Here is a 14,252-nt window from a genome sequence, read left to right as displayed (position 1 = left end):
TGCACTCACTACCGTAATGATATGGCACTTCAACCTCGTGGTGTCAGGCCACCAGGGGCCCAGCGCTGGTCTCTCTGAGGTCCTTGAGGGAATAGCTTCTTCGCCTAATATCTGGTGGCTACGGTCTGTTCCAGGCTGCACTTCGTCAGAAAGCTTGCCCTTATTCCTTACCTTGGTTCCCTTATCAACATCTCTCCCACCTATTCAGGGGAGCTGCAGCAGTCTTCTTGTGGATTAAATTCTGCACGGGCTCCCGCACCATCACCCAAGCTTTCACTGAGTCTATACGGTCTTTGTTCATGTCAAAGACCAATCTGGATTCTACTAAGCGGTAGAGTATGGATGGCCTTTCTGGGCTGGAGGGGAGGGAAATGAGGAAAGACAATGCCCCCCTCATTGGCCAATGTCATGCCAGGCCCCGACCCAGGAAAGTGCCACCAATGTATTATATGTTGCCAATATCTTCTGAAGTTGAACAAACCACCAGAGTTGCTCTGTTTCGGAGAATCGAAGATGGCAATACCTAGGCTCTCATAGGTGTCTTGTATGTTTCTCGGTCCAGGTGATATCGCACACAGAACACAGCCGTTGATTGCTGACTTCGGAATCCAATGTTCCTACCACTCTGCGTCTCTGGGCTTAGTTGATCCCTGGGTAAAGCTCCTGCACTCCAAGAGCACCGAACGAAAGGATCTGAGGAGAATGGCAGGCTGGTGCAACGCGCTGCCGTTACTCAGGCTGAGGATTCCACAGTCGCGCGCTTTCTTCGGTGCACTATACTTTGTATAGTGCCACAATGGCGGTGACTTTGCATAAACTACCTTTCCCGAGACCCTTGTTCTTTTTATTCACATTTGAAACCCCTACTTTCGTCGTCCGTATTTCGGGTGACCATCGTGCGTAATCTAAGAGTCTCAGGTCTAAGACTATGATACAGACATCAATTGATCGGTGTCAAAGAATGAAGAGATTTGATTAAGAAAAGATCGATGAAATGTGACGATGTGACGATGCGAAGAAGAGATGAATTGAAAAACGAATCCGAAAAGAAAATTGCTTGATGAGTGGTCTCAGCTGCCTGTGCATCATTTCTTGCGTGTGCTTGCCTCCTGTTCGCCTCCGCGGAAATATGTCTAGTAATGTTTGTAAGATAAGAGCAATAGTTTGCTGCACAAGTCCTAGAGATGATAAGCCGGCCCCTTGCCATTGAGTTTATCGTATATGGCTGATATTTCTTGAGCAAGATCATCTGGAAGCGGACCAGCCTCCAATGCATCAAGGGTGTCGTGAAGCTGGTCCATCTTGGAGACTGCAAAGATCAGTCCGTCGCCAAATTTCCCGTCCAACACACTGTGAAACGCTGTCCAGCGCAGCGCAGCTGCATGTCCGCTTATGTTGTGCTTCTTGGTTGCTTCTTTGATGGTGTCCACTGCTGCTAGCACGGCGGGGTCACCATAGATGGAGTTATACAGTTTTCCGACGAAATTCTCACTCTCTGTTAGTCTTGGGGATGTGAATCGAACTCTGCTCACTTACATCATCACTCCATCGCGCCGAATTGGCATTCGGGGTATTGCCGGAGAAGAATCCACCTGCTGCAGGGCTTATGTCGAGATGAGCATGAGAACAGTACAATTATCTACCAGAGTACCTACCTGTAGGCAAAGAAGGAGATGCCATGTTTCCGCAAAAGCGGGAATAGTTCTTTTTCGCCTCCTCTCACCACAGCATTGTAATGTCCTTGGTATACTGCAGGTTTGACGTATTTATTCTGTTCACATATATCGATGATCCCCTGCACCTCCGCTGCAGAGTAGTTTGAAAGTCCATACTGCTTAAAACTTTTTTGTTTCAAAGCGTCATTCATGGTCTTTATCGCTTCCTCGAAGGGGGTCTCGCGGTCAGGCACATGCAAGAACATCGTCTCGACAGTGGGAGTCTGGAGTGCATCAAGAGATTTCTTGACGCTCAGCTCAATCTTTGCAGTTGTATGGTCTCCGGGCTGACCGCTCTGGACTTTCGTATGGACAATAAATCGGGAGGGGACTCCAATAGCTCCCAGGCGCCTCTCTGACCCTGGATAGTTTGAGGCTGTGTCAATGTCCCGATACCCGCGTTCGAAGAACGCACTCAAAAGGCTTTGAACGTCCTTCTCGCCATCGAAATGTGCGATACCGGGAGATTTAGCGCTATCTCCAACCTTGGATTGGTGAGTTGAATTTTATCATTGATAACTGCTGAAGGAGACGTACTGTATGCGTACCAAGAATAATCTTGACGGGCGTGGTAGGAGCCATTGTGCACGAGGACAGTCAGTTTGCGTCGTTTTGGATATTTGAAAGTCTCAGTGAAGCAGTATGTTCGTTGCTTTTGCTTTCGCGACTGAGCAGCTCTCCCTGGTTCTTATATCTATAGGGTGGACAGGGGTCCCACCAGCTGCAGACAACACCAACGTTTTGTTGATACTTGCTATACCGCAAGCTTACCTAAATGATCTCTCGGTTTCTCCACAAGTATGATGCAATTCTCCAACTATTTCTCCCAGCTTCCTCTGAGCAAAGTGTGTTGGCCCCCGAGTTGTGGCCGCTGCTCTCCCGGATACTGTATACCTTCCGCAGTCTTCCGCAGATTTTCCGCAGATTTTCCACATTGTCCGCAGGCCATTCAACCACCTGTTCAATCTTTGGAACATTCTTTCAGGGACGCAGGGTCAAATTTCTGCGGCACTAGGCAGCCTGCAATTTGCTGCTTGAGTGGTTACTTTTGTCCACCCAACATTGAACTTTATCTGGGCCAAGTATTAAGGTCCAGAATATTTTCACGAAATCATCAAACTCTTCCGCTGCATATTGAGAAATCAAAATGCCAGGTTGTACGGATGGGACAAGCAGTGGTGATTTTTTACTAGAGAGTTTGGACCATTGTACGGCCGACTCGGCCTCCCACAGGCCGCGGCGTGCAGTAATCATTACGGCACCAGTACACTCAGCCCAGCCTCTGGTCATGGTTTCGTATGAATTGGAGACGGCGTTAATGATAATCTGAGTGCGGCGCACACTCTCAGTCAAGAGCCAGACCTTCCATAGTTCTGAGGACGCCTTGTACTCGATGTCGAAGTCGTTCTCCGTCCACTGAAGTCCTTGGTGGTACATAGTGGCATCGTCGCCTTTGTATCGTCTTACTGTTTCCCACATCTGGGCTGTCCAGCTCCGTAGGGTTGGAAGTTGTTGCTCTGCCGAAATCCGCAAGCGTGGGGAGCCACCAAACAAGCCAATGAATTCGTAGATAAATAGGGCCTGGACTCGAGCCAGATGGTTCAGTATGCCCTGCGTGTCGCCTGTATTCGGCGGGTACTGGTGAACAATTGTGGATAAGCGTTCGTCGGTAATCTGCAGGATGGTCTCCTTCACTGCTGGAGTGCATTTGATATAAGCAGTGTATGTCGTGAAGGCGTCTTGAACACAGGTCGGCATTACACTTTGATATAGTCGCCGGTGAATGAAGCCATTATACCCATTTTCTACCCAGGACTTTAGCATTCCTTCCACGACATCTATGAAAGATTGCAAGTCAATATCGGCCACGCGGTCTTGTTCGTGGCTAACACGCTGCATGGCCCACGTCTCTTCTTGGAGGAACCAAGGAAGTACAACGTTGAGCGGCGTGCAGCTGGGTCTGAGATTGGCACCGACTGGTAGAACAGTGGAATCTGGTGGTGAGATTTGAGGATATTCAGTTACACTCTCAGGTACAGACACATTTGTGTTGTTTGAAGCAACCGGTTCCCACAAGCCATAGTCCAAGCCGACGCCCGACAAAGCCTGCACACTGTTATCTCGTGCAAGTCGTCTTTCATCATTGTTATCCGGAGACAGCAAATTCTCCCGTCCATTGTCGGGTGCGCTAGAAGGTCTCACGCGTCTTTTGCGCTGTGGATAGACACAATCCTCATCTCGGTCTGAGCAACGTCGACACTCCGGAAGCTGTTTATCACATCGGCGCTTGGAAGCTGCACAAGCGATGCAAGCTTTCTGTCGAAATGTTCCTGGCATGTTAGATGAGCGCTAGACACGACGAAGCTCTCGGGAGTCCTAGCATGGAGCGCATTGTTGAGAAACGCACATACATTGTTGTCGCTATGATTGCATTACTAATGCTGGATTCTGGATGACGACTAAAATGCTTAAGCGGAAGGCCTTCACCTAGTCTTTGGGTGGCCTTGATCGGCACAAGATATTGGGCCATTCAATCACTCCACGAACTTGATCCTAGGTAACCTTCTAACTACGAGTAGGATGCTTATGCTTGGTGCGTGCTGCAAGGTACACAGTCCAGAATCAAGACCTACCGCCCCTTTGCGGTTGGGTTTTCCCCTTCGTGGTTTCTTACGTCTAATTCTGCACCCCTTGCGGCTCCTCGTCGTGAAAAGCTGTCTTCCAGGCCTTGTTGGCGTCTTCACCCAGTAATTATTTCATTGCCGTCAAGAGCGCCCACAGTACCCCGTACTCCATACTCCATATTTAAATAACCCCCAACCAGTTCGTTCCTCTCTCTTCGCAGCTGGGGCATTTTGTAGGATCGGCTCAAACGCGGGCTTATCTGCTAACAGCGAGAGCCAATCCTTCCAATCCTTCCCGAGGCTAGGCTCCTGAGAAGCCGCACAGGTCAGGCTCTGCATTTCTCATACTCGGTCCTGGGGACCCCTCCACGATGGAATCCGGCAAGGCGGCGGGCAAGGAAATGCATCTGAACAAGCCCGAAACCCTAGCTCAGATGTGGAAACTGGGGATAATAAACAGGCAGTCCAATTAAGCTCGTGCTGAAGCGAACCTTATCAAGCGCAAACCTCTAAGGCTTCATGCTGTATATCTGAATTAATGCTGGAGATGCCTTCATAAGCAACAGCAAAGACCCTCTCTGATTCTTCACTACTGCGCACTGGCGCTGTCATTTCAAATACAGGCAATCCGGGTTGCGCACCATTTTATTTCAACATTGGGCAATTTCCAGCAAGGCCAAGCGACAACAAGAAGACTATCTAGAAATTCGCCTGAACAGCTCCACAGCCGCACAGGCAACCAGGATGGGAACACAAACCCAGCACAAGTCTTCGGCAACCTGTCCGACCGTCCTAGGCAAGGCATCAGTCCATCTCGACTACCTCGCCGAGGGTGCTGCCAACGTCATCTACAGCGTTTCCGTACTGCGTCCAGCAGAATTGGCCGAACACTCGCACTGCTGTGTCATGCGGATGCGCAAAGACCTGTCCTTCACCAAGCCATGCAAGGAGGTGATTGCGGACTTTGAGAACTCGATCGTCCCGCTGTTCAGCCACGACCCGAGCTTACTACTAGTCCACGCGCTGTACAATTTGACTCCAGAGCTCGTCGAGAAGTTGAACGGGGACCTGCACGAGATGGACGGTGTGCAGCTCTCGGCCCTCGGCACCAACGTGGTCCGCTCCCGCGGCAAGGCGGTCCGCGATCTCCATCGCCGCCACGTCTATCTGCCCTCCTTTAGAGACGAACAACACGGCGTCCTGATGCAAAACCTGCAAGGGCCCGGCATCGACTGGCTGGTCGAGTTCAAGCCGAAATGGCTTCTCCAGAGCCCCAGCGCACCGGCCGACGCGCGCAACTGCCGCACTTGTGCGCTGAACGCGATGCGACGCGAGGCGGGCAAAGCCCAGGGCCGTGGCGACTCCGGGTTCTGCCCCATCGATCTCCTCTCTGACGACGGCGCGGTCCTCGAAAGCGCACTGGCGCGCATCTGGCCGCCCGAAGCGGGCATCGAGGTGACCGCGTTCCGCGAGCAAGTCCAACCGGCACTCCAGCACCTGCGCTCGCTGCAGCGGAAATTCAACGGCGTCGGCGTCGAGGACTTCCAACATCCAGACGCAAACCAATTCGGCGTCGCCATGGCGCTGCGAGATTGTAGTGTATTCATGGCGCTGAAGCGATCGATGCCTTCTTCCCCGTCGGTGGTGGAGATCAGCGATGTGAAGTTCGCTGATCTCGATCTCAAGTCGACGGAAGGTGGCAAGGTGCAGAAGTGGGCGGTCATGGAGCAGCAGCTGCTTGACGGTGGTTGGTATCACCACACCGTCGAGGGCTCCGAGTGTGCCCTTGGTCGCGGTCGAGCGAGTTGACACGGCGTGGAATATATCTCGTCCGTGCCCGTCGGATGAACAGAACACCGGGAAGAGAAGCGGCGCGGTCACGCATTGTGGACGGAACATGGCGAAACCAGCGACGATGACAGCTTCCTTCGAGCCTTCACTATTTACTCCGATCTCAGAACCATAGTTTCACAGAACATAGGACAGTGAAATGTTGTTAGCCAACACAACTCAAGTGCTCCCGGAGAAGCTACTACGTGTTGGATTCTTCCGACCCTAGGTCCTAGATCTTACACCCTATCTCTCTGAACGACCTCGTAGTCTCGTCATTGCAATTATCCATACACGCATCTATCCGCTCATTCCATCCGCATTACACACGGATCTCCAAATCAGCACTCCACTTGAGAATTCCATCGGCTGCACGGCCTATTCAATGCTGGGGTTCGTCTATAGCCTAGATGTAATGATGACGCGTGACGGGGCGGATGATGTTGCCATCAGCTCGGATGTTGAACAGTTCTGGGGTCTGATGGGAAACATTTCTACTGATGCAAAATGGTTGCAGAATATCGACTGCAACACGCCTGTTGAGGCATGGCTCGTGAAGAAGTGACTCAGATATCAGCAAATCAAACAGACGACAATCAACACAGAGACAATGAACGTTCGAGGCAGGTATTCGTCATATGCCCTATCTATATGTTATAACCACTTGTTGACACGAAAGTCAATGACAACAGATTCAGTCGTCGGAGTCATAGTCGTCATCTGGCAGGAGACTCCGGTAGCGACGACTAGCCAAATCTTCCTCCAAGCCACCTTCACTCTCAGGGTCAATATATCCTGAACATTTCGTTAGCTGCGTGCATGAAGCCAAGACGACAGATATTGTGAACTCACCTTCACCACCAAAGAAGCTCAAGGCCACCGGTAAGAAAATCAGAGCGTGTGAGCTCGCAAGGATGACCAGTGCCAGCCAGATACGGAAATAATAGACTTCAAAGATCTTGCTCCTTGTAAATGCCAGAACCGCAACACCCAGGAACTTTGTAATTGTGATGCCACTGAAGACGCTTCCTCCCACGTTGACAAGGGCTGTCCAGGCACGCAGATCTTTCCCTCTGAACTTATGTCTCGCTCGTTCCGTAACTGATTTGCTTGGAAACATGAATGCTCGGGCTATGTGCGCGCAGAATTCGACGCCAATACCTACACAGATGACCAGATTGACAAGAGAGACAGCGTTCAATGATACGCCTGCTACTGCCATGACTCCAATGATGTCGACAACGATCATGATGACCGTGACAGCCACCACAGCTCCAGTCAAAAGCGAGCCCAACAAAGATGAACTCAGAATGAAAATAATTGCAACTGCCGCAAGTAGTAGGGTAACAGTCAAGCGGATGATGCTGCTATACATGTCGAAGAAAATGTAGTGTTTGCTATATGGGAAGACGTCGATGCCGTGGCGCTTTGAGATATCGTTCGAGATTCTCCTGGCCGCGGCGAATGAGTTGATTAAATCGCCCTGCCCTTGCAATGGTGTGTGGAACGTTCGGAAATGGCTTGCTGGGATATTGGTGTGGTTTTTATCAATAACTACAGCGTTCGAATAAGCTGCTTGTCCACCATTCGGACACTCTTCATTTGTAGGTGCATGAATCCACTTGGTGGCGTAGTAAATGAACTTTTCACCCTCAGGCATGCCTGATAAAGTAATGTTCCATTCATCTTCTGCAAAGCAAGTGTCTCCGTTTTCGTTCTTGCAGCAGTCCGAAATCGGGTTTAACCAGTAGAAGAAATCATCGACCCAGCTAGCTGTGGCCGAGTTAATGTAGCTCACTTCAGGCCGCTTCGACTCTTGCTCGAGAATGTATGACAATGAATACTCGTCGCAAGTGGTGAATCTGCCGCATACTTCTTGCTGGTGAGACCTCTCGGTAATATTCAAATTGCGCGCCACAAAATAGACCGGAGGCCCGGAGCCAAAGTAGGCATAGAGGTCGTTGAAATATGGAATCATATAAGAATCTGAAGGGATTGCAATGCGTTGATCCAACCCAAGCTCGATGTTGGGAATTAAAGCAATTGCAGCGGCGAAGAGACTGACAAAAAAGGTCACAACCAGAGTCTTGATCCTGTTATCCAAGAGGTTGGGCGCATATATTTTTCGGATAAAGCGTTGCAGCCAGCCTTCTTCATCACTGCCGAAGAAATGGCCGGGGAGATTTGCAGCATTTGCTTTCCTGACTGTTATGCAAGGAAAGCAATCTGCTCTTAGACTTTCAACACGGCGCTGGTTCAGGGCCAAAACTGATACGAACATCGTAACTTGCAAAACGGCGTTAATGAAAACAGCGCCAGCCGCGTATGCAGCAAAATTCTTGACCGCTGGCATTCCAACAAATGCACCCATAGCGAAAGCGATGGTCTCGGTAGATGCCGACAGTAAGATGCTTGGTCCCATACGTCCCATAGCCTTGGCCACGCGTTCATCGATCTCTTCGTCTGGATGGCTGACGTTGACGCGCTCGAATTCGTGGACAATGAGGAAGATGTTGTCAACGCCGACTGCCAGGACCAAGAACGGAATAACTTCTGCAATGATCAAAGTCACTTTGACACCAGCCGCCGAGAACAGGCCTACCGAACCGGAAACCGACATTAGAACAATAATGATTCCGACGACACCCAAAGTGAATTTGGATTGAACGAATGCGTTGGAGGGATTGTTGAGAAGCGATTTTAGTGAGAGACTTGCAGACCCCAGCGCGAGAGATGCGTAGATGAACATCACCACATAACTGACGGCAACAATCTTCGCATCCGTGTTTGTCGATTTGTTAAGCTCTTCTTCTAAACTTCGCTCTGTATTGAACGAGAGTCTCAGGCCACGGTTTTTGGCCTGGTCCTGAGCAATGAGGAGCTCATGCTTGAGGGCAGTTTCCCACTCTTCCGCTCGAGCCCCGGCCTTGGTTCCGGGTTGGTCATTGTTGACCACCCACGTCGTTATCAATGCTTTTGCTCCGGCAATATCATCAATGCTGTCGTAGCCACCGAGGACTCGTCCTGGTTGGAGCGGATCCATGAACTCTGGTAAGCACCGTTGATCTCCTGGATGGGCGGCACAAAGTTCAATCTGCTCTTGCCAGTCTTCAGTGAGGCCAGCTCCGAACCAGCCACTGACCGATTGCACCACGCAGGCTGAACCAGTAGGTTTGAAGCAGATGTCAGAAAGTGTGATTTCGTTTTCAACAGACATCATACGCGAGATGCGTGCTTCAACATCGAACCACCATTCTAGATTGTCATATGACAGAACACTGCTGTTGACGGCGGTAGAGTCTGAATCATTGACAAGGAATGCTTGTTCTGTCCTATAGAAAGGTCCAAAGTTCGCGTCAAAGAACGCCTTCTCTTGGGCAGCATCTGACGTAGGACTGACCCATAGACGGACAGGGTCCCTCTCGACCTCGAATTTCAGCCAACCGAGACTGAGAATTGCAATGAAAAGAATATTTGTCCCGATTGTGAGGGCGGGATATCGCGCACAGAACCCTCCGAGTTTGTTGAAGGCACGGTCGAATACCTGGTTCAAATAGTAGTTTCGTAGGGGTCGTTCCAGCATGCCAGCGTTGTGGACCAAATCGCCCTCGTCTTCATCATCACTTGGTGAAGCATCTTGCAGAAGCTGAAGCCTCTCACTCTTTCTTCGTTTATGTCTCCTGTACGCGATGTGCCCTGAGACGGCTGTGACCAGAAGCAGTAATGAGATCGAGTAAATGATGATGATAGCGAACGAAAGGCAGGGTAGTTTGCCCACGTGACAGTATTCCGCCGAGTGAACAGGTTCGAGTGTCGGGCATACGGCTGGACAATCAACACAGCTGCAACGATAATTAGAATCACTGTCATTACAGGCGTAGCTTTTGGGATCGCTAGGCTCTAGTCCATCGGAATCCTTGTAGCGCGGCTTCTCGAGAAAATTGATTTGGAACGGACTCCCAAAAATCTTCTTGTCACCCAAGAACTTGAGAAATTCGGTATAGTTCTGGGCACCTCCGCCAATGAAAGCCATTGCCTTTCCACCACTTGCGCCATTCTTGACCTCTTTGCAGCTGTCATAGAAGCCATTTTGATAGTCTTTTGACCAGAAATTATCCAACTCGGTGACCAGGTCGTTGCCATTTGAAGCCTTGCCCGTCTCGGTGACATTCACGAAAGTGGATTGGTCAGGAGAACAGGTGAAAGTACAAAACAAGTTGAAAAAGTTCTCCTTGCAGGCAGGACAGGACGCAATGATTTTCTCGGCCAGTTTGAGGTTTTTTGACAGGGCGTCAACTTGCTCCTCCTCACAGCAGACGTCGGAATCTTTCCATTGTGGTCCACACAAGTCGACTATCTTTTGGCGCACTGCATCAGATGGCGGAGCAGCCTTTCCATTGTCTGGACAGGGCAGTTCTGAACCGAAGAAGCCTTGCTTACCGCAGTGCCCTCGGATGGCGCAACGGCCAGGTTCGTGCAGCGGAGTGGCCACCGAAGCAGCCACAAGAGGAATAGAGGGTACAGCAGCCAGCGCTGTGAAGAAGGAAGTGAGAAATCGCATCGAGGCGATCGGCTGGGGCACAGATGGCGTGTGTGTTTTGGTTGGGTTGGAGCTGTGGTTACGAGTGCATCATGGATCTAGGATGATGACGGCGGGCGATAGAGAATGAAGGCGGCCGAGTCAAGAGGGATGAGCTGGTGAGGGGAGGATGTGTAACGTGCAGTATGTAGAATGTATTTCGTGGTTTTCTCTAGGCAGGATGAAGATGAGGTGCTCCTTGAAAAGGCAAACAAGTCATGGATGGGTGTAAACAGGATGAAGTAGAAGAGTCGTGAGTCGTGACGAGGTCAGTCTGCGAACTTCGGAGAAATGGTTTCCACCTTCCGGAGCTCCAGACAAAAGAGCAGAATGTCACTGCCGCATTGGAGTCGGGCGCCTTCCTACATTTGTCCTTGCTGTGACGACTTCGTATGTCGTACCCGTTGGGTGCCCGTACCGTGCCGTAATTATGTACGGGTCTTACTACTCGTAGTGTCACTAGAATCCCCCATTCTTTCGGAGAATTATTGATCCTCGTTAGTATGGGTTGGCGGCTGGCGCGGGCTCACCAACCAAGCATCGCTCGCCAGGTACCAAGTACCAGCCACGTCTATAGCAAATACTACGTACGAATTGCTCTCTATCAGTAGGTTCAAAACACTCAAAAGGCCGCTTGATCAGTCGAAACAGGAAACAAAATTAGGGGAATGTCCTTTTTGGGATCAATTCTTCTTTTTCTCGCTCTGTTCTGTGCAATGCAGCTATCCACCTCTCGCCTGGCAAACAACCGCTTCTCACCACCAACTGAAATTGTTCAGGCTTTTGTCTCTTTTCTAGCAGGTTGTAAAATACATATGGTCGAAAAGGGATCCGCTCGCCAGCACTAAGAAAATAAAAAAGCTCCAACTCCCAGCCAATCTCAGCTGACCTGAGGTGACCTGACCTGACCTGATTTGATCTGTCGGTGGTCCTATCTCCATTTCTGCCCAACAACTCCTGCTGAACAGTATCCGTCCTGGCCAAGTCCTTGGTTTGGCGCCTCCCATGAATGTTGCACAATCCCATCAATCGCTGGAATCGGTGTGCAGTGCTTTTTCATCTCTCCCCAACTACTGGTCTTCTTCAGCTCTCTGCGGGTGTCGCTGCTGGCTTGCTGTCAGGGCCCTTGACCTCCGAGCCTTTGCCTTCTGATGATCCGTCGCCCGTCTTGTTCTGAAATCCGCCACGACCTCCAACACGTCCTCCGCGTCCGCCCCGGTCCTCGCGTCCACCACGTCCACGACCACGGAATCCTCCACGACCACGCCCAGTCTCACTATCGCTGGCACCTCCGCTCTGATAGCCGCCACGAGTTGACGGGGTGTTACCGGTGCTTGAAGCTCCACGGTTGCTGCCCTGCCACGTCCCAGCGCCTCCTTGGCTGTGGTTATCGCGTTGGTGGAATGTGGATGGCTTCTCCTCAAAGAACATGATCTTAGGGATTCTACCGGTAGGGCTCTTGTGCTTTGATGCCTCCGCTTGTGCTCGAATCAATGCTCCTTGGGCAACGTCGTGATTTTCAAACTGCACCTTCCAGTTAAAGAATTTACTACCTAATCGGATGATGGACTTGATCTTGTCACGATCCTCCTCCGCAATCAAGTCTCTCGCTCCTTGCTCACTCTCAGCAGAAGAAACGTAAAGGGCTGTTGGTGCCTTGCGATCTACTGGAGGCGTTCCAGCCTTGGCTTTTGCAGCTTCACTTTCTCCGCCCTTGTCGCCACCCGCGCCGTTGGTCGCCGGAGTAGCAGGCTTATTCGCAGATACAGATGTGGTTGGAACAGCGGTGGATAAAGGTTGAGGAGTCAGTGGCTTGGCTTGGGCAACTGGCGGTGCGGGAGATGCAGCTGATGGTGGTGTTGCAGACTTGGGGACGGGGGTTGATCCCGTCAGAGCAGGTCTTGACTGCTGCTGTTGAAGTTGTGGTTTGGGTTGTTGAGGGAATGGTTGTGGTGGTGCTTGGAACGCCGGGGCGCGATGTTGTGCGGGGCCGGTAGGTGCAGTCGCAGGTCCGGGGACTGGCGCGACGGAAGCTGATACTGCAGATGGCTGCTGTGGAAGCTGGCCACCTGCAGTGGGCTTTCCGCGATGAGCGAAGTTGAACCCTTGAGCTCGCATTTCTGTTCCAATGCGGCCTCCATCGATCTCGAGCACAAGATATCCGAAGGCAGCGTCTGCAAGGTTGAAGTTCCACATATTCTTGAACGCGCTCTCGTCCACTTGACCAGCTGCACCACCTCCGACTGGCCCACCGAAGGGATTGCCTCCATTGGCTGTGCTCGGCATCTTCTCAACAATCTCGAGGGCACTGTGCAGGAGCGTCTTGTGACTAGCATTCGACTCGATCGCTTGCTCGACATCCATCTTGACAGTCTCCCATACGTCTTGGAAGGACGCCTTGGATGCGGCAAGTTTACCACGATAGTGATCCAGGGAAGGATTGACGGAGAATTCATTGTATGAGCTGCCGTAGCGGAAGTGCAAACCTGCTGAGATGGAGAAGTCGGCCTTGAGGGTGACGGAGAGTTGATTGAGGATTCCATCTCTTGCCGGAGAAGCGTGGGTCAAAAAGATGCGGGTTTCAGAAGGGTCGTATACACGATTTGCAGTATCGATCAACGCTCCAATCTGGAGCAGAGTCGTCCACATGGTGCCCTGACCCCCCGCGATGTAGGTCTTGCCTTCACCATTGTCAAACAACTTGTGAATGACGACCGCACCGCCGAGGCCGAGTAATCGCAGTTTGACTCCACCAATGTCGAGTAACCTAGAGTTAACTTCGTCAATGATGTGAAGATTGTCAACCTTGTATTCACCAGAGCGGAAACGTTCCAACACTCTGACATCTTCGCAAGCACCCCAGACTGTGTACACAGGGACATCTAGTGTGATTTGTCGATTCAGTAGGAGAGGCAATTCCGAGAGAGGAAGTTGATCGGGTGAGAACATTTGCTTGATCGGTCGAGGAGGGTTTGGTTGCGCAATTTGGCGTTTGACATGCTCACTGAGAAGGGGAGAATATTGTGCGACATGTTTCAAAGTCCTATACCGGGTGTGAGCCATGATTTCAAAGACGGTAGAACTAAAGAATTCTCACTTCTCGGCTATTCTCTCCAACGAGCTATTATCATAGAAGCCAAAGTCGCCGGTATGTAGGATGTAGTCGGCTTTGGCTGTCTTTGCCAGATCGTTGAGAGACTTGAGGTAGCCTGTTAATCCGAGGTTAGGAAGAGGCACAGCAAAGTAGACTCTTATAGGACTAGCCAACCTCTTACGTCTGCGATGCAGAGAACTCGAATGGGACCAGCTTGGATAATTCGGCCATTGTTGGGGAGGAGAGCTTGAGCACCCGGGACAGGGCCAGAGGCATTTCCGTTGGGTAGATATTGATTTTGGTACTGAGACCGTGGCTGTTGACGATTGAGAATCAGCGGAATTGCTACGGGGGTTTTCTTTCGAGCCGCCATCGTGGTCCGCAGAAGCAGGAGGAATGGAAGGCGGAAG

General features: G+C 51.0%; 5 protein-coding genes across 5 annotated transcripts; 1 reads left to right on the top strand and 4 right to left on the bottom strand.

Moving 5' to 3' along the window:
- Positions 1–1,178: 1,178 nt before the first annotated feature.
- On the bottom strand, positions 1,179–2,297 carry A1O9_09623 (uncharacterized protein; the record flags this gene model as incomplete). The annotated part of the gene is made up of 4 exons (XM_013401592.1): positions 1,179–1,495; positions 1,545–1,603; positions 1,656–2,200; positions 2,253–2,297. 4 exons carry the CDS (start codon positions 2,295–2,297, stop codon positions 1,179–1,181), a joined length of 966 nt encoding a protein of 321 aa, XP_013257046.1.
- Positions 2,298–2,726: 429 nt separating this feature from the next.
- Positions 2,727–4,052, bottom strand: A1O9_09622 (uncharacterized protein; the record flags this gene model as incomplete). Its single annotated transcript, XM_013401591.1, has 1 exon — positions 2,727–4,052. One exon carries the CDS (start codon positions 4,050–4,052, stop codon positions 2,727–2,729), a length of 1,326 nt encoding a protein of 441 aa, XP_013257045.1.
- A 1,031-nt stretch (positions 4,053–5,083) lies between these two features.
- A1O9_09621 (uncharacterized protein) lies at positions 5,084–6,148 on the top strand (the record flags this gene model as incomplete). The annotated part of the gene is made up of 1 exon (XM_013401590.1): positions 5,084–6,148. One exon carries the CDS (start codon positions 5,084–5,086, stop codon positions 6,146–6,148), a length of 1,065 nt encoding a protein of 354 aa, XP_013257044.1.
- Positions 6,149–6,863: 715 nt separating this feature from the next.
- On the bottom strand, positions 6,864–10,730 carry A1O9_09620 (uncharacterized protein; the record flags this gene model as incomplete). The annotated part of the gene is made up of 2 exons (XM_013401589.1): positions 6,864–6,964; positions 7,022–10,730. 2 exons carry the CDS (start codon positions 10,728–10,730, stop codon positions 6,864–6,866), a joined length of 3,810 nt encoding a protein of 1,269 aa, XP_013257043.1.
- A 1,101-nt stretch (positions 10,731–11,831) lies between these two features.
- Positions 11,832–14,215, bottom strand: A1O9_09619 (uncharacterized protein; the record flags this gene model as incomplete). The annotated part of the gene is made up of 3 exons (XM_013401588.1): positions 11,832–13,791; positions 13,846–13,957; positions 14,017–14,215. The coding sequence occupies 3 exons, from the start codon at positions 14,213–14,215 to the stop codon at positions 11,832–11,834; spliced, it is 2,271 nt and encodes a 756-aa protein (XP_013257042.1).
- Between the last annotated feature and the right edge of the window lie 37 nt (positions 14,216–14,252).

This window comes from Exophiala aquamarina, assembly GCF_000709125.1.
Source record: "Exophiala aquamarina CBS 119918 chromosome Unknown aczIA-supercont1.10, whole genome shotgun sequence".
In the NCBI taxonomy this organism is placed as follows: Eukaryota; Fungi; Ascomycota; class Eurotiomycetes; order Chaetothyriales; family Herpotrichiellaceae; genus Exophiala; species Exophiala aquamarina.
This window is presented reverse-complemented; position numbering and strand designations above follow the sequence as displayed.